The 19692-nt window shown below is 40.9% G+C and overlaps 1 protein-coding gene across 1 annotated transcript in view; it reads right to left on the bottom strand.

Moving 5' to 3' along the window:
* The window catches only part of dnai1.2 (dynein, axonemal, intermediate chain 1, paralog 2), a gene marked incomplete at both ends in the record, with an annotated part of 22184 nt that extends 2909 nt beyond the window's left edge, over nt 1–19275 (bottom strand). Inside the window, 19 exons of the mRNA XM_084049514.1 lie at nt 2555–2740; nt 4380–4479; nt 5341–5486; nt 8997–9076; nt 9342–9432; nt 10618–10707; nt 11253–11503; nt 12161–12204; nt 12394–12511; nt 12680–12764; nt 12875–13003; nt 13708–13767; nt 14058–14219; nt 15442–15497; nt 15906–16032; nt 16958–17038; nt 17479–17574; nt 18501–18569; nt 19237–19275. Of these exons, the coding sequence (XP_083905640.1) occupies nt 2555–2740; nt 4380–4479; nt 5341–5486; nt 8997–9076; nt 9342–9432; nt 10618–10707; nt 11253–11503; nt 12161–12204; nt 12394–12511; nt 12680–12764; nt 12875–13003; nt 13708–13767; nt 14058–14219; nt 15442–15497; nt 15906–16032; nt 16958–17038; nt 17479–17574; nt 18501–18569; nt 19237–19275 (2010 nt within the window). The remainder of the gene's footprint in view (nt 1–2554; nt 2741–4379; nt 4480–5340; nt 5487–8996; nt 9077–9341; nt 9433–10617; nt 10708–11252; nt 11504–12160; nt 12205–12393; nt 12512–12679; nt 12765–12874; nt 13004–13707; nt 13768–14057; nt 14220–15441; nt 15498–15905; nt 16033–16957; nt 17039–17478; nt 17575–18500; nt 18570–19236) is intronic.
* Between the last annotated feature and the right edge of the window lie 417 nt (nt 19276–19692).

The raw sequence follows: 19692 nt of genomic DNA, 5'->3' as shown, positions 1-19692 counted from the left end.
CACACACACGCACACGTCCCTTCCTGTGACTTCTACTGGCATTCTGAGAATAAACGCGGTCTGCCACCTTTTCAGATATAGATGTGTACATCTAATTCTACATGCCATTACTTTTTGGTTTCATGTGCTGTACAGCTGTCCAACTGTCAACTTGAGTATGACTAATCATGTCATTAGTCATTGCTGTCATCAAACGACTAAAACTACAGTGATGTCGTTTTTCAAAAGGGACTACGAGGGCTATATTTCTATTCTATTTTCAAAACCCAAATCGGCCCCATAATCACTTAGATCCGTCTATTTTTGCTACTTTTTTAGTATTTCTTTGAAAAGAAAATTGTACCTGGTGTTCTCATCAGGACGGGGGACAATTACTTTACCACTAAGTGACTGCACCTTTCAACAGAGCAGAACATGATAAACATCTAGGGTAAGAACAAGTGGTATTATTTTAACTGTACTGTAGAGTGAAAACCAGGACAATTTGGTAGTGAATGAATGTTGAAAACTGGGACATTTTTGTGTTTTAGAGATATTTGTCTGGGATAATCCCAGGTAAACCGGGAGGTCTGGTCATCGTAACTTTACTTCACCGCTGAGAGGACTGTTTGCTTCTCAAACCACTTCCAACTCTTACTTTTATTGATTTTTAAGGTTGAGAATTCCAATTCTATCCAATTAAGAGATAACCCCACAAAGATCATTCATGGGCCTCAATTATATGTATAGTATTCCACCTTTTGTTACCTAATTTCTCTTGTCTATCTTGTCTAATCACTTGTTTTAATCAATTGTCCAGTATCCTATATGAATTTTCTCTCCTGATTCGATACACTTGGTATACCGACCTTTTCTGTTTACTAAAGAGCTAGAGAGGCGGGGAGACCCCTGTTACTGGACACAAACACTCTGTAGCAATGAGTCTGTCTATCTATTCTCAAAGGGCTCAAACACATGAACTTCTGCTGTTATAGTGGAACAGTCCACCAGCTATTGTTAAATGAGATGAGTAACACAGATGTAACCTGGAGAGATGCTCCAGGGGGGGAGGGGGAGAGAGAGAGAGAGAGAGAGAGAGAGAGAGAGAGAGAGAGAGAGAGAGAGAGAGAGAGAGAGAGAGAAATAGGTGAAATTAACCCTGATGAAAGTGTGATGACTCAGGGCACTTCTCTTTCCATCGTTTGCGAGTCCTCCCCCTGGTCTGTGTTTACTAAGTGATTCCTCCATCTCATATCATCTATCATCAGTGACTCACTGAGAGTGAACAGACCAAAGTGGAACTAGTTGGTTTTAGTGTGAGGCCGTGCAAAAAGCTTCCATCTCAGCTACTTCATGGCTATTTCTTCATGGCAGAGAGAACGAAGCAACCAGGTGTTCACCGGAGACGTGAAAGTGTTAAAATAGTAAAAGGTACTCCTGCCTGGATCAGACGGCATCAGATACAAAATGGGAGATCCGGGCACTCGAGGTTAAAGGGGGAGTCTCGCTAGACGAGATTTCAATCACGAGATTTCAATCTCGAGATTTCAATCTCGTCTAGCGAGGCTTCCGGTGGGGCACATTCAAGACAATCACATTACATAGTGTTCTGTCACTATGAACGTCAGACCAGGGATGGAGTTATGAAATGTTTCTACTGTACCATTCATCCTAGGATATCATAACATCATAGAAAAGGTAAGAAAACCATGGTCCAAAATTCCCCTTTAAAAGAGGGAACAGCCACCTTAAATGTATGAACTATGGAGAGTTGTGAATTTCTTTGATCTCCATAAAATGCATATTGTGTCTTTAGCAAATTTACGTCAGAACAGCCTAAGATGAGACGGACTTCATGACGTGAAGATATCATAATGAGTGAAATAGGGTTGTTAAATGTCCCCATCTTTATTGTAGGAGAGGGCAGAACCTCGTCCATAATTAACAGTTGAGTCATACTTCCAATAATCATCTCCACAGTCAGTGAGCAACAATATTTCAATAACTGAGTCAGTGACGGAAACAAGCATTTTGACAGCACTGGTTAACACATACAATACAGCACAGTCAAATCCTCAGTGGTAATTTATCTGAGACTGTCTTACTGAGACAGTCACAGGTCCATTTGGTTACATTTGTAGCCTCACAGAGTTAAATAGTGAGGATTTTACTGTGTGGTCTCTGTACTTGATGTCTTTTTTAGCTCTGTGTCAGTGTGGAGGTGGAATCTAGATAACGTCTCCATCGGGTGGAAACCTCATATGTCCAAAACTGTTACTTTTCAGGATTCAATAAAAAAAATAGCAAAAGTAGCAGATCTACAAGCTCAAAACGCAGCGCAAATGCTTTTGTGTGACGCTGTAGTAGGACTGATCAAGTAGGACGTTAATTTACGGGGGGAAAATGTTTAAATATGGAGATAAGAGGTTTCTGCTCGACAGCAACAATAAGCTCCATAAGCGATGGTGACAAGCCCTACCCCCCCCACCACCACCCGTTGGTCTCAATATCATGAGTCATTCACACTTGACTCATGGTGAGAGGGTACATATGTGGTCTTGCAGTATGTTCTTACCTTTGGCTTCTTGCGGAGGTTTGGGGACAGCTTGAGACTGGTGACATAGCCGCGGTGGTCCCCCACTACGATGATGGGATAGACTGGGTTGAACTCAACGTGGGTCAGCCTGGTTTTCTTCTTTGGCACGACCCGCTGCTGGCAGATGGCTTCATATTTGTTGACGCTCAGGTCGAAAACATGAACCTGAGAAAAGAGGACGACAAAAACGCAACTTGACACGATACTGTATACAGCAGGGGTCTTCAACAGGGGGGCCACCAAATCTTTGTGTGATAGGAACTTTTTTTTAATTACATTAACCACTTGCATCCCTATTCTGAGGGCAACATTAGCCGATAATAGCCAATCTACAAGCTCACAACGCCTCACAGCGTGTAGAGGGGAAAAAGAGCAAATCAAGTACAGAGCCTAATTGAGAGTTTAAGTGGTTAAAAAAAAGAATTTCTAGTAACTAGTACATCTGCAGTGGTGGGAGGTGGTCTCCATAAGTGTTCCACTGAGACATTTAGACCCAGCTGGTCCCTGGGCACTGCTCAGTGGTTGCCCATTGCTCCTCATAGTAGAGATGGGTATGACTTTCAACCTGGCGTCCCTATTTTGGGCATGTCACTATAGGTAAACATATTCAAACATGCTATTTTCTCAGTGCGACACCATCGTACGACACAGTGAAAAGGGGCTTAAGCTGTTAAACGGTGCATTCACTGCATTTATAAAGCACATTTATCTAAAGCGCTTTACAATGTGCATTACATTCTCCCATTCACACACCGACGGCAAAGGAAACCATGCAAGGCACCAACCTGCTCATCAAGAGCATTTATAAGTGTATTGCTCAAGGACAAACCAGGAACCTTCCGATTCCCAATAGCGGCCGCTCTACATCTTGGCCCACTGTGGCTCAGAAGGAGCCTAAATGTGGAGGAGATGCCAATTTACAGGTATGTGCAAATAAATAAATAAATAAAAATAAAATAAAAAAACAGAGTGCTTTACCCATTAAGACCTGAGGCCGATTCTACAAATGCCTTCTAAATCAATAGTTATCAAACGTTTTCATGCCAAGGACCCCCCAAAAAATATATATATTTGGCCGTGGACCCGCATCTGAAAATATTTTGTGCCAATGTCCCCCAGAAGAGAAGATTTGTGTTAAAAGAAATCATAATTATTCAAAGTTTTTCAAACACTTTCAAGATTTTTCAAAACAAATTAAAAAATAGCAGATGTACACGCAGCACGAAGTGACGCGCTGTGAGCTTGTACATCTGCTATGTTTGAGAACCACTGTTCCAAACCACTGTTATAAATCCTAAGAGTTTTCTGAAAAACACATGTTGCTATATACAATCTAAAATGACACAGATGCTTTACCGGTTTTAATGGGTAAAGGAATGACAAATGAACTGAATCCACTGTAGAGGAAGGCTGCATTTGATTCATTATTTCATTGTGGCAATCTGATCCGTTACCAGAGAGCTCTGTTGGAGAGGGTAAGATAAAGTAAGAGAGAGTGAAGGGAGATGTTTGTTTGCACTGTTCATCTTTAAACTCATTGTTATTCCTACACTTCAGCCTGCCAGACAAGGCATTATCCTTATCTGCTCACACATGCACAGGCACACACATATTAAGAAACAGTCTCCATTGACTGAATCACGCCTGCTTGATGTGAGGGAGCACTTAAACCCTAACTGCTCCCCCGCATACTCACATGAGCAGCAAACTGCTGTGTCAAATGCCAAAAAATATATATATATATTATTGTTTTCACAGCTACGAACATCTTGTTCAACTGAGTAGATTTTAGAGTAGCACTTACCCTGCCGTCGCTGGTGACAGCTGCAAACACAGTGGAGGAGTAGGGAGACCAGGCCACGTCTCCCACCGGTGCACCCAGGTCAAACGTTAACATGGGGGTGCTTAGAAGGAGACACAGAGTGGACACAGGGGACGGTTACAGAGTGCAGTTAATTGGAGGCTTGTTGCTATAGGTCATCACCAGCTTGAATTTACATGACATGTGTCCTCATGGGTGTGTGTGGACATGATACTGTACAGAGTGTGTGGTCATTTTCAGCTCAGACAGGTTTATGTTAGAACAATATCAAGCAGCAATACACACTACATTTATGGGTCCATTTTACACTCTCGAAGTTAAATCAACAATTCGGATTTTGTTGTGTTGTTTGGTTGTTTGCCTATAGAATGAAATGAGATGTTGAGATGAGATGAGCTGTGCCCGGGTCCAAAGACATCATTATCACTCTCTTGGCCCATGAATGGTAAGATCATCTTGAAATCAATAATTCCTGGTCATGCTACACAGACTTTGAGTTGCAAGGGTGTCTTAAGGCTAGATAACGACTTTCAACACAGCTGTTAGCATTTTGTCTCATCAAATCGCGATGTCTTCAGGGGCTGCAGTGGGGAGAACCTTCGAAAGAGTGTCTTTGTATGTACAATCCCTTTATGTAATCCCTTTTTAATCCCTTTATTTATGGGTGATGTGGGCACAAGATCCTTCATGTGACATGGCAATGTCAAATCTTCTGACACATAGCGCCTAAACCCGAAGACAGCTATGGGGGCTAGTTTGACACAGGGCAGATTTATTGGGACATCTTTTGTCATGCCCAGGGGCGTTTATAGGCAAGAGCCAGTTGGGAGCTGATTTGGAGGTCTCATGTAGGAAATGAAGCAGATTAGACGCACACACAGGTTATTTTCACATATTACATTGTAAGTACACTATACTGTATATTTCAGGTATTGAGTCTTACTTGATGTTGTGGTTCCAGATCTTGACGGTGCAGTCGAAGCTGCAGGTGATGAAGACCTTAGGATGGAAGTGGTTCCACTTCACTGCGTCTACGGCCATGCTGTGGGCAGCGTACGTCTCCAGGAACTGGCTGGAGTAATTGGAGCACTGGTGGAATACAGAAGAAAGTTTCAGAAGCACTTACAAATAATACATTTCATTGCTATATCAAAACGGACGCACTGCAGTTAAAACCCTTTCAGGTCACACAGTGACAGGCAAATGATGATCTTTCGTGTCCACTTAATGAAAACAACTATTTATGTTCACTTGCTACTAAGAATCTAATGATTTGTTTGATTGACTGATTGAATACTTTACTAACTTACTTTAAAGTTAGTTACTTTATTAACAGTACAGCATGTAAAGGTAAAAGGATAACACAAAAAAAGCCTTTATGGCTTGTTTCCATTTTGGTGCTATGTATTCAATTCATCATAAAGACTGGTGGTAGGCTTATCTAGGTCCTGTTGTAAATTGCGGAATGCAGGCGCTCCTTAATGGTGGTTTTGAATGAAGATAGGGAGTTGCACCGTTTGATGGCTGGTGATTGGCATTCCACATTTTGGTGGCAGATTAGTATTAATTCATCCCCATCTTTGTGCCGAATTTGGGGGGTACGAAATCAGTGGAGCTCCCTCTGATGATGATGCCGTGGGCATTTCACGCCGGTTACTCTCATGGCTTCTCCTGGCTCTTTCGACTACAAGAACTCAGTAAACCATGTCGTGCCATGAAACGTATTTCACAGGTTCTGGATTTGTTTCCATAAGTCAGGTTTATGGAAGGTTCTGAATTAACCTTCATAGTCAAAATAAGCCATAAGTTGTAAAAGCAAACAAGAGCAGCATTGCAGCAGAAGTAGCCTACTGTATAGATTGCAGCGATACATCAGCTGTTTTTTCCTGGCCAAATAGATTGTTGGCCTCTGGGAGCAGCTGTTTGCATTCCCAGCCACAGCACATAGCAACCCTGAGCCTTCCCCCAGGGGCTCCTCCCCCCAGGGGGCTTCTGTCAGCGAAGGTGAGAGATATACTGTAGCAACTCATATCGTTGCTGTCAGGCAGAAACCTCTTATCTCCATATTCTAACTTTTTGTGTATTTTCATAAATTAACGCCCTACTTGATCACACTACAGCATCACACAAAAGCATCAAAAAGTAGCAGATCTACAAGCTCTAAATGCAGCGTGACACGTTTTCAGCATTTAGATCTGCTACTTTTGCCATTTTTGAATTTGAATCCTGAAAAGTAGCAGTTTTGGACATAGACCCGACAGAGACGATATAATAGGTGTGTATGTGTATTTTGTTCGCTCTGTGTGTGTGTGTATGTGTATGTGTGTGTGTGTGTGTGTGTGTGTGTGTGTGTGTGTGTGTGTGTGTGTGTGTGTGTGTGTGTGTGTGTGTGTGTGTGTGTGTGTGTGTGTGCGCGCGCAAAGCACACAGTCAACAACGAGTGAAAATGAAACCCTCACTATTGCCGTTTCACACTAGATAGTGTGAAACAGCTTAAAGTCAAAGTAAACACAGTCTCTATCCATTCCCTCTTGTGATTTCTGCTGTGAAGTTGTGAAACTGAACCTGACAGTGTCAAACATGACATCAGCGATTCCCAACCTGAATAGTGGGATTTTAATGATAATGTAATATCTATCTTTAAAACAAATTATGATAAAAAAAATAAAAAAATCATTGTGATAATATGATGAATAAGAACTTAAACCATGTTAGATCCATTGATCCAAGTTGGAACACAACCTATTGATTGATCATTAAAATAAACATGTTTTGAAAATGCACCTGGCCCACCCATCTGACCACTTAACGCGGCTGCCGTGTTAAGAAGAGGTATTAAGAAAGGTGTTGAGAACCACTGAACTATGTGGATACACAGTAAAAGCCTCAGAGTTAACATAACCATTTGTAACTCTGTCTACTATAGAAATCATCAGCTCTTTTATTCCATTCATAGCCGTGATGTTTAGAGATACTAACTTTCAGGGTACTTGGTTTAATTAAATGAAAATTGGCCCCTTTCTGTTTGAAGATGTTGAGGCTATTGAATCAATTTGAATGAGAGTTTTAAGATTGCATTGAGAATAATAATGCACATACACACGTCAGCCAAACCTACAGAGGATGGGAGGTGAGCCAACCCATCAACCAGCCCTCTGATATGGATAGTATTGTATATCTGTCTGTCATTAAATGTTTCGATGAATTGAGCACAAAGGACCCCAATGGAAACAAGCCATAGTGATTTCTTGGGTATAATCCTCTTAGCAGACCTTGTATTGAACTGTACTTTCCTGTGCTTTTTTTGCAAACTGCTAATAAAGTATTCATAACATTACATTACATTACATTACAGTCATTTAGCAGACGCTTTTATCCAAAGCGACTTACAATAAGTGTATTCAACATAGGTAGGGAACGAAAACTACTAATCACCAGAAGTCTTAACTGCATTTCCTGCAAAAAACAAGCAACCAAGAGTATACCTAGCGCTAAGGTAAAAGTGCAATATATCAGCTACCTACTTTCTTAAACAGATGAGACAAAATAGCAAAATCAAATGAGCACAAGCTCAGACAAATAAGTGTATCGACTAAACAAGATCCAATAAAACAATACAAAACTAAAAAAAGAGTTCGTACAACTAGTTAACAACAAGTAGGCCAGGCAAAGAGGAAGGGTAGTGTTTCCTGAAGAGGTGGGTTTTCAGCCTGCGGCGAAAGATGGGCAGTGACTCTGCTGTCCTGACTTCAGTGGGAAGTTCATTCCACCACTGTGGGGCCAGAACAGAAAAAAGTCGTGACCGTGTCGATCGACCAGAAGGACCCCTGAGTGACGAGGCAATCAGTCGCCCCGAGGTGGCAGACCGAAGTGGTCGGGCAGGGGTGTAGGCATCAACCATAGCCCGGAGGTAGGAAGGAGCTGTTCCTTTCACTGCCCTATAGGCTAGCACCAAGGTTTTAAACTGGATCCGAGCTGCTACGGGGAGCCAGTGTAGAGAACGGAATTCAATCAATCCCACACACACACACACACACACACACACACACACACACACACACACACACACACTTGCTCGCATGCAGTTAATGAGAACTTTCCAATTTGTGTGCCCTATGGAGTGCAAGACTCACACGCTGTCTCAAATCGCACCACAAACAAAATGAGTTTCCATTTTTCAAGGCAGACAGCAGGAGACAGCGTGAATTCTCAAGTTGATCCTAATCTCATTTAGAAGTGGCGGGGAGGAGAGGCAATTTAGTTTATGGCTTAGACTTTGCTGAAACAGCATCATTTCTGAAGAGAGGCTTCGGGGGGAAGTTATTCAAACAGAAACAAGTGAAGTTTTTATAGATTCAACTACTCCCCTTTATAACAGAACTAGATGTGAGGGAAAACTTCACTGTTTAAATATTATAACCTTTCCTAAAGGGTAATGGCTTTATTCTAACTCAGGTTATCAAAATATAATTTCCTGTCTTTTGAACCTTGTTTTTTGGGGGGGTTCTTGAATAGTCAAGTTTGTCACGTCAACAATGTATTTTGTGTCATAAAAGGCATATTACTTTGTATTTTGTATTGTCATCTCAGCTAACCTACCATGTGTACTTTCCCCTCCTCAGTTCCGACAAGGAAGAGCCGGTCAATCTGCTTATGGAAGTCCAATGATCGGCCACAAGCTGTTGGAAGGAACCCATAACGCTCTTTCATTATTTATACACCAGCAATACATCAAATACTTAATGTTCATTATTTGTAACATGCCAGTAGCAACCAGAGCCTACGGAAGGGCCGGGCAAACCGGGCAATAGCGTGGGGTGCCATGTCCCTAAAGGCGGCATAAGGCGCCGCGTCACCACAGCTGAAAAAGATGTGATTATTTTTTGCGCTTTTTAGAGAGGAGACACACATGCACGCGCACACAGTGTGGAGGTGAATTGTTACCAGTGATGTGTTGTTGCACAGCATCAGGTGTCCCATCAGAAACTGGACCCTCCAATGACAGTTTGATGATGTCTGTGAATCTCAGCTCATTCTGTAAGGACACAAGCATACGTATTGTCTCAAGCACTTTGGCCACATGGGTAGCGCCGCCAGTGGTGGAAGAAGTATTCTATATTTTTTACATGTTTTTATATAAAAGTAGTAGTACCACAATATTGAAATACTCTGTTACAAGTAAAAGTCCCAAATTTAACATTTTACTTAGGAAAAGTGCAAAAGGATTGGCATTAAAATATAGTACTTAAAGTACCAAAAGAACCAAAAGTGGCCAAAAGCCATAATAGGAGCCATCAGAGGAGGAGAGAAGGTCATTATAACTTGTAAGATGACCATGTATTCCCAACTTGCATCGTTCATGACACGCATGGCCCGAATAGGCCCAGTATCCTAGTCCTAGTATATCGTCTCTGTCAGGTGGAAACCTCATATTTCCAAAACTGTTACTTTTCAAGATCTGCTACTTTTGCTATTTTTGTGTGATGCAGTAGTATGACCAGGTAGGGCATTAATTTACAAAAAAATCACACCCAGTGTGAAGTGGGCGGTGTGGTCACAGTGGTCATCACATTGATGGAAGTGATTCACTTAAAAAAAACATAAAAGTGTTTTTTTTTTAGTCCATACTGCTATTCATAGGGCTGCACATGTGTCATGTGTTTCGCTAGCCAATCACAGTCCTGAATTTGCAAAGTCACATCACATTACAGCTAGTGGTGATGACACTAGCTGTAATGTGATTGGCTGACTTTGCAAAAGTATAGATTTGCATTGACTGTGGAAGGGTTAGCGTTGTAGACTGCGTTGTAGACTATTGGCCAATCACGGTGCAGGATTGGTCAGTGTCCAAACCTCACTTATAGGGCCAAAAACATAAATATGGAGATAAGAGGTTTCTGCCCGACAGCAACGATATACTGTACGTGGGGGCGGCAGTGGCTCAGGGGTAGAGCGGCCGGATGGGACTCGTGAGGTTCCCAGTTCGATCCCGGGCTCCCTCAGAGTTACTGTCGAAGTGTCCTTGAGCAAGACGCTGAACCCCTAATTGCTCCCGATGAGCAGGTTGGTGCCTTGCATGGTTTCCTCCTCCATCGGTGTATGAATGTGTGTGAATGGGTGAATGTAATGCACAATCTATGTAAAGCGCTTTGGATAAAAGCGCTATATAAATGCACCATTTACCATTTTTATTTACGTATATAAAGACAGGTTTTCCTACCTTGATCAGGGTCCAAGACACCACTCGTCCATCAGAGGACACAGAGTAAAAGTTGTGGTTGTTGTCCATGTCATCCTTCTGCCAGCGCACCTGCATGGACATGCAATGGGACAACGTGACATCATTGAAAAAGAGCTTTTCTTTAGGCAGAAACTAGAGAGATACCACACAGTAAAATCCTCCGTGGTACATTTAACTCAGAAGAGTGTAGAAATGGAACCAAGTGGACCAGTAAGCCCATTCCTCATTCAACCAGATACACACATGGACACTCTGGCCTTCACCCTAGGGCTGGGCAATTCACCAAAAATATATCAGGACATTTAGAACCAATAACCGACTTAATCTTGCTCATAGGTTAATCAAATCATCTGTTTTTTATTTCCTATATATAAACAAATCAAAAACATTTGTTTATAGATTTTGAATAATCAAATAAATCCATTAGTCTGATTAAAAGCTCACGACGTGTCGCACCGCGATGCGTTGTGACTCGTGAGCTTCTAGATCTGCTATTTTCAGTATACTGTTTTGGGGGGGGAAGAATAGTGAATTAATCGTAATCAAAGCAAAAGTTTGAAATAATCGTGATGTTGATTCAAAGCCATATCGCCCATGCCCTACTTCAGGCTCACCTGCCACACTGGGTCCATGTGCTTGCCAGTGTTGGCCGTGCTCTTGTAGACGGGCTGCAGCTCGGCCTCCTCCATCAGGTTGTAGACCGCCACACAGCCGTCGTAGAAGCCCACCGCCACCAGGTAGGTGAGCCGCTCGTGGATGTCCAGACACATGATGCCAGAGTCAGTGGGGTAGATGTATTCTGGGAAGCTGCAGTTCTTCAGCGAGTAGAAGAGAAGCATGCCTTGGCCCTGCCTGCTGAACTCATCTGCGGTAGCACACGTTATGAGCAGTGGAAGGTTGGGAGTACAGGATATGGATCACGGTTGATGTTGATGAAGACTCATGAACACAAATTGCATTTATTAGCCCATTAAGACCTGAGGCCGATTCTACAAATGCCCTAAATCAGTAGTTCCCACACTTTTCGAGTTTTTTCCAAAAGCTATTTTTGAATATCCAACACAAAAATCTTAACTATGGATGCTTTAGTAGGGATGCACCAATAAATTAGCCATATATCGGTATCTGACGATATTTGCCTCATTGACTGCCATCTGCATCGACAAATAAGTTGACATTCAGCGATGGCACTCATGGCAGTAGTCGATGTTTATAATTTTGCGCTGGATATGTTGGTGCGTTGGTTATGCACAGCCTACTAAGCTGCAGATTAGGAAAAGTTATTTTTTTATAATGAAGATGTATTTGTTTCCCTGACACAAAAGGTGGAATGAATAACAACAAAAACTAAATAAAGAAATATTGGTATAGCGGCTATTGACCAAATTGTAATTTTAAACATTGGTATCGGTATTGGCCCATAATTTCCATATCGGTGCATCCCTATTTATTTGTTTCATGCAATCTCTTATTCATCATGCATTGACTGCATTCATTCATGCTGTCAGTCCAGTGTACTTACATGATCCCATTCCCACAGCAAACAAGTCACTGTATTTCTGGTTCCTGTTTGATCCCAACAGAACAAACACTCAATGTGTTATTCATCTTCACATTTTGATTCTTCAGAGGCAAATACGTTTTTGATTGCCATTTGTTTTAACTGGATAAACTGGGTGTTTGAATAATGTATATTTCACCTCTCAGTGAAGCCACTGTAGGGCAATATAAAATGGGTACAATGAGCAAACCTACCAGCAGAGGGCAGTGACAGACAGCCTTTGGACTTTATCATACTGGAACTTCCACAGAGGGAGAAGCGTGCCCTCTTGACCCCTGAACTCATCAGAGGCATCTTCAAAGTACTTGAAGTCTGAGTTAAGGTGATCAAAGAACAGGAGTTAAGATAATAATAATAATAATAATAATAAGAAGAATAATAATAACAATAACAATAACAATAATAATAATAATGTATGTGGTATGCTATTATTATTATATAATATAATATATTATATTAAATTATATCATATCATATTACCTTGTGCTATGTCATCAAACGTGTTCTGATTGACCAGTCTCTCAGCGATCTTGGCCACCGCAGCAAGTTTGCTGATGTCATCGCTCTAGAGGGATGAAAGCATTTCAGATGGAAACACTGCAAAACATCAGCAGCACTGACACTAATAATGAAGCCTCTAACTACTCTAGTGGAAAAGCAGTGCAGATGTTATACCCGTGTCTCTGTTAGCGTGGCCTTCCTCTTGCCCTTGTCTTCGTCCTTCTTCGGCGGGGCAGCTTTCTGCCTCTCCTTCTCCTTCTCCTGCTTCTGCAGCTCCTCTGTGTACGCCTCGTAGATCTCTCCCTGCAGGGTTAGGAGGTTAATAGTCTCGCGTAGCCAGACAACTAACTATTCCACAATCTCCGAATGCTATATAGTCTGGAACTACACCTCTCGAAAGCCGAGACAGGAAGCTGTCATCTGTTCGTCATTTCCATTCACAAAAACATATTTTAAAATGATCTTTACATTTTATTTTTTTATTTCTATTTCTGCTAAGCAGCAAGCTATAACTGCTTAGATGATTTTGACTTATATTAGGACAAACTGTAAAAACGAAACGGAAGCGTCACATCAGCTTTATCTCTTGATTATTTTCAGAGCTTCCGTGCTCCAGACTGTAGTATGACGGAAGCATTTGAAAGGCTCGTAAGACTAGGAGGTAATTAAATGCTCAGACACTCAGAAGTGTTGATGAACCGCTATCACCATCATCACTCTACTGACTCTATATTGTTGCTGTCGGGCAGAAACCTTTTATCTCCGTATTCTAACATTTTGTGTTTTTTCGTAAATTAACGCCCTACTTGATCATACTGCAGCATCAAAAGTAGCAGATCCGCAAGCTCGAAACGAGCCGTGAAGCGACACGTTTCGAGCTTGTAGATCTGCTACTGTTGCTATTTTTTTTTTTGAATCCTGAAAAGTAACAGTTTTGGACATATGAGGTTTCCACCCGACAGAGACGATATAAAAAGCTGAACCCAATGGTTCAGATTCACCTTTACCTGATCAACAGTAGCTGAGAAGTTGCAGCGCGGAGGAGGTTCAGCCTGACAGGCTCTGTCCTGGAAGGAAATGGGTCATTATAAGAAAACATGCTTATCAAGATAACTGGCATTTTAAACACCTAAACCATTGACGGGGTACCCAAAGGGTCTGTATACTTGGCCCCCTTCTTTTTCCCCTCTAGACCAAATCTCTTCTCCAAAAATAGCCGATCTACAAGCTACAACCACAAGTTGGCTATTTCCGCTGAACGTTCACCTACAATGACAAGCCTATAGAATAGGGATGCTACAGTTCATGCGGTTATAATCCCCTCAGTGTGAGCTTCTCCTGCGTGTGTTTCTCCTACCCTCAGTGGGTTGTTCAGCGTCTGCGAGGCCCTCTCACTGAAGTTGAACTGGTTGGTCAGTTTCTGTTCCTTCTTGTAGGTCCTGGATACCACGCTGTCAGGCCTGTCCTCTCCGTCAGCATCTCCTCCATCCTCTCCTCCATCTCCACCACAAAAATCAGCCTGGAAATTTAAATGACAGTGGCCTTAATTGTATATAAAAAAAGAATAAAGTGTCGTGAAAGCAGTAGTGAAATCAGTCAGTCTGTCAAATACATGCAAACAGAAGGGCCCCAGCATGATAGTCTGATGCAGTGTTGATTTTGACAGCAAATTTTGATTTAGTTTTAGTCATAGTCTTTTGAATAAAAATCCATTTAGTTTTAGTCATATTTTAGTCATCTGAAAAGTTTTAGTGTTAGTCTAGTTTCAGTCGACTAAATATCATAAGATTTTAGTCGGCTTAATCTACAGTTGATTTAGTAGACTAAAATGTATTTTGGTGGGGCCTTGGTGTAAAGGCTGATTTTACACTTGGTTGCGTGCTGAAAATAGCCGATCTATGTGAGCTTGTAGATCTGCTATGTTCAGAGCGCAACACCCGAGCGCAACCAAACATAAAATGACTTGTCTTTTAGTTCAACTGAATCTCTTCTCCACTCGTCCCTCACTAACATTTTAGTCTAGTTTTTATTTGTTGACGAAATTGACAATATATTTTGTCTTAGTTGTAGTCATCGTAGCTTAGTTTTTATTTCGTTTTTATTCAGTTTTCGTCAGAGAAAAAAGGTAGTCAACCAACATTTTTCATCATAGTTTTAGTCGACGAAATCAACACTGGTTTGATGGGACCAGACCCGTACGGTCTGTTTTACAAACACAGTATTGTAATGTACTTAAAACTATGTTATATTTTGACAGTACTTGCAGTTTTTTTTCCACTTAATGGGAGGAAACTGACAAAAACATCAAAAAGAGAGAATTATAACTAGGTCACACAAGTCAATTTTATAATCAAATTTCATGTTGAAATGTGTTGTCCACTAGATCATAATGACATGTAGCCTGTGGGGGAAGCCAGCGGAGGAATTTCAAAATGGAGATTTTGGTAGCTAAACACACAGTGAAACATCTTTGATCAAAATATATCTTTTAAAATTCAGAGGCTTTGAAGTGTGGTCTCAATGTCAGAGCAATTAATTCATAGGTCACTTAGACATTTTGCATGTTAAATCTAATTTATACATTGCCAATTAGCCACTTAAACAAATAACAATATTTTCCAGTTGTAAATCAGTTATTTTAGTCGACAGACTCTGCTGAGTGACAAAGTATGAATTAACCATCACAATACACTAACTACACAGTGGTGCCTAACATTGCTGTAACATGAAGCTAGATTTACCGGAGTGTCTGGTTTGTCCTCATCTTCTTGTACCTCAGCATCAACTGCTACTTTCTCTGCAAAAAAAAAAACATAAAACAAGACTTTATTCTGTAGTGGACAAGAAACTAGCTAGTTAGGTGCAACTAGTGAACAAATGATGTGTTTTCATATAGTGAACAAGTTTCACATTTCTCATGCCTCAGGGAACTGGCTGACAGTGCCACCTTGTGGTAAGTTATCTGCTACACCACAGCAAAGAACCCATGGTCTGAACACTCAAGTGTAGGAGTTCATAATATTCCTGCTGTTAATATTGAAGTATACATGTATATTATACATATATGTATGTGTATGATATGTAAATAATATATGACACAACTCAAACACAACATCACATGGCAGATTTCTTTTGAATTGTATTTCTGCTGACTTGAGTAAGTTACTTTCCACCGCTGTGTGAGTGTGTTGTTGCATACTATTACCCTCCATCTGGCCCTGCTTGGCCCTCTGTCTGCGCGCCTCGTCAGAGTCCTGGTGCAGGAGGTTGCCGTCCAGAGCGAAGTGAACCGCCATCTGATCCACACCGCTGATGGTCTTGTACGAACGCTCCTGGGAAACGCGGCAGGTGTGGACGTGAGTGGAAGAGAGGGAGAAGTTGCTAACAGGAATGTCATTAGAATGGGAAATTAGCCCATTAAGACCGGGAACGCATCTCTGTCATTTTATGATTTCTTTGGCTATTCAAAAATAGCAGATATACAAGCTCATAGCGCAAAAATCATGTTTTTTTTTGGGGGCAAATATTTATACATTTTTAACTCATATTTTTGCTTCTGGGGATTCTACAAATGTCTTCTAAATCCTAACAGTTTTTTGAAAAAACATATGTTGCTATAATCAGTGGTTCTCAAACTTTTTTCACGTCGAGGACCCCCAAAATTATATGTATTTGGCCGCGGGCCCCCATCTCAAAATATGTTGTTCCAGGGACCCTCAGAAGCAAAGATTTGAGTAAAATAAAATTGCTTTCTAAAATATATATATTGAAAGATTTGCACAAACTTTCAAAATTGTTCAAAAATAGCAGATAGGTCTGCTATTTTTGAATAGCCCAAAGTATAAAATAATGGTTTACGTGGTTACACAAATGTGTTCCCGGTCTTAATGGGTTAAGGGCCCTATCTTGGCCGAGAGTGGCTAAACCCACTATTTGGGGATTCCCGTTCAAAAGTTGCTATCTTGCGCTACCCGTTACTGCAGGTTTGCATAGGTGTGGTTTGGGCGTTACAATAATAAAACCAATGACCGTGCCAGATGCAATTGCCTTTTACTTAAGTCAAATAGCCGTTGTAGATCGGCTATTTTCGAGTAGCCAAAAAGTGTGGTGGAGGGGGTCCCTGCACCACACTTTGAGGACCACTGCGCTTATGAATGACATAGATATACAATGACATGTATTGACACTGGTATGGTCCTTTAAGGTGGGCTTTAGTCAACGTTGTGAAGCTGCAGGCCTGGGAGAACCTCTTCTTACCTTGAAGCTGTAGCGGACAATGTTCTTGGGGGCATGTGGGTTGTTAACGGTCAGGATCTTTGTATATTCCTCCTTTAGCTCCTGGTGGTGTCAGTAAGGAAGCAGATCAAGACAAACACTGGAATCATTTGGTTCTGTATTCAGGGTCACATGTGCATTTAATCGCTTTCAACCTGTCTAACTCTTTTTACAGTATGTGCACATTTTCACAGAACTTCAAAAATGTCCACACATTTTCAAAAATAACAAAGACAGCAGATCTACAAGCTTACAAATGCGATGCGTTGTGAGCTTGTAGATCAGCTATTTTCAAAAAGCAAGACTTTACATTGCGACAGAACTATGAGGACAGTTATGGCAGTTATAGCAGTTTGTCATTGTCTGAAGAGCCACAGGGTGGCGCTCTGGTGCAACAGTAACACCTGTGATCAACTGGGATGATGGTTAGAAAGTCAGTCAGCCAGTGTATATCAATGGATTTTCAGACATTTAGTTTTTCAGCCGGGCAGAATAGACCTTACCGCCTGAGAGAGCTGCAGCTGGTCTGGCGGCTTGACGGTTTTCCCCTGAGTCCATTCATCCCCTCCATCACCTAGGTCCACTCCATCCTCCTCATCCTATACAAATAGAATAGTTAAACCCCGGGTTAATGCTTATGACGATAATGGTATAATACTGTTGTACATTTAACGTTAATAGCAAATCACCCCATCATTCATATCCCAATATTCCATACCATTCCATGCTCCTATAAACAAAAAGCAAACCTCACAGTCAGAATAACAGTAGTACATACATACACATATAGGCCTACACAAACAAAACAAAACAAAACAAAACGCTATTAGCTTTGCAAACTGAAGTCTTAATAAATTCTACAGTTTTGCCCCAACATTTCTCCAATAATTCAGGCTTATTTATCTATTATAAATTAGGTCTATTCAAAAGCATCTGTGATGAGACATGAGAGGAAAGGTTTTTTGGTCACATTGGAAACACTGGGAGCTATACTATACTGTACATTTATTGGTAGCTATGAGGAATATATGAGGAATATAATGATAAATATCACAACACCTGTCTCTCTGTGTAACAGAGTAGTCATCTGTAGCCGTGTGGACAGCCTGGTGATGTGTTAGTGTAGGAGTCATCTCCTAAAGCAAGCTTTGATTTCACGGGAATGTCCTCACCAGCAATAATCTTTATAAGCTGAGTGCTGCACTGATGCAGCAACATTTTCAAATGTGAATCTGAACCATCAAACAGTGGTTCGGGACCCATATTTGTGGGTCGCTAGTAAATATCCCTTTATTTATTTTTTCTTTATTATTTTAAAAGATTTTCTAAAGATTTCCACCAAAAAATCACACATTTGCATGAGTTGAAAACTAATTCAGAAATGTTTCTTTGGGTCCCAGGCAAACATCTGATTTTGGGTCTTGAGCTAAAAAGTTTGGGAACCACTGCTCTAAACCACCACACTCGAGGAAGGTGAATACAATCAGCCATGTTAATCTATTGTAATTTTAGTAACTGTACTCACCTTTTTCTTACTGGCAGCTTTGGAAGGCTTTGCAGCTGCAGGTGCCTTTTGATAATGAACATTTGATCCCTGCAAAAACACAACACAAACACCCAGGTTATACCTCAGCATCATGAACATTCACTTAATGCTACTTTAAGTTCACTCAACTGTCAATCATTCTGTTGGTATAGCACAGTGGTGGAAAAAGTACTCACACTTTTTACTTAAAAGTACCAATGCAATGTAGAAATACTCTATTAAAAGTCAGGAATTCAAAATTGACTTGAGTAAAAATACAAAAGTATTGGTATCAAAATGTACTTAAAGTACCAAAAGTAGAAAGTATTCCTTATGCAGAATTTTTCAAATTAATAAAAAATCTTTTGAAAATAGCAGATCTACAAGCTCACAATGCCTGGCATCACCACGCATTGTGAGCTTGTAGATCTGCTATTTTCAAATGGCCGAAATGTATTCAGAGCTGAAGTGGGTAGGTTAATGTATGTTTTGTAATAATAATCAAAATCGACAAAGTAACTAGTAACCAAAGTTTTCTAATAATTGTAGTGGAGTAAATTTGCCTCTGAAATGTGAGTGGAAGTAGGAAATACTTCAGTAGCCTAAAGCAAAAATCCCTCAAAATTGTATCCTAGTACAGTACCTGAGTAAAAGTACTTAGTTAATTTACACCACTGGTATAGCATTAGTTGGTTAAACTGTTAGCATTTTGGATAATAGTTGGGCTAATGTTTACCTGTTTGGATTTCACGGTTGTTTTGTTAAGGACAGGCATTTAAACACGAAAATATAACACGAAAAGTAAATTAAAATGTCCACTCTTATGACTAAACCAGTCCTGTTAACGTTAAACTTTAAAATGATTCAGAACACGACGTTAGTAGCTCTGCAGTCTGCACAGCTGACGCTAAACCTCGAATGTTTACGGTTGTCGTGGCAACCCACTCAGCAGAGCAGTAACCTCGCATCACCAGTCTTTCCACCTCGGGCTCGGAGAAAAGCCTGGTCTGCGTTACAGAAGACCCAATATGATCCGGTCTACTGAAAAAAAGAAAGAAAAAAGAATCCTCTTTCCGGATTCTGCCCATCCGGTTTTGCAGTGCCACTTTGTTTTGGTTCCCCAATCCCTATTTAAATGGAATAGAATTTCCCCGTGGGATAATACAGACGCTAAATAGTCTCCGGATAGTGC

The sequence above is a fragment of the Gymnoscopelus microlampas genome, assembly GCF_963454915.1.
Source record: "Gymnoscopelus microlampas genome assembly, chromosome: 23".
NCBI classification, from domain to species: Eukaryota; Metazoa; Chordata; class Actinopteri; order Myctophiformes; family Myctophidae; genus Gymnoscopelus; species Gymnoscopelus microlampas.
The sequence above is the reverse complement of the archived record's forward strand: the minus strand, read 5'-3'. Positions and strand labels throughout refer to the sequence as shown.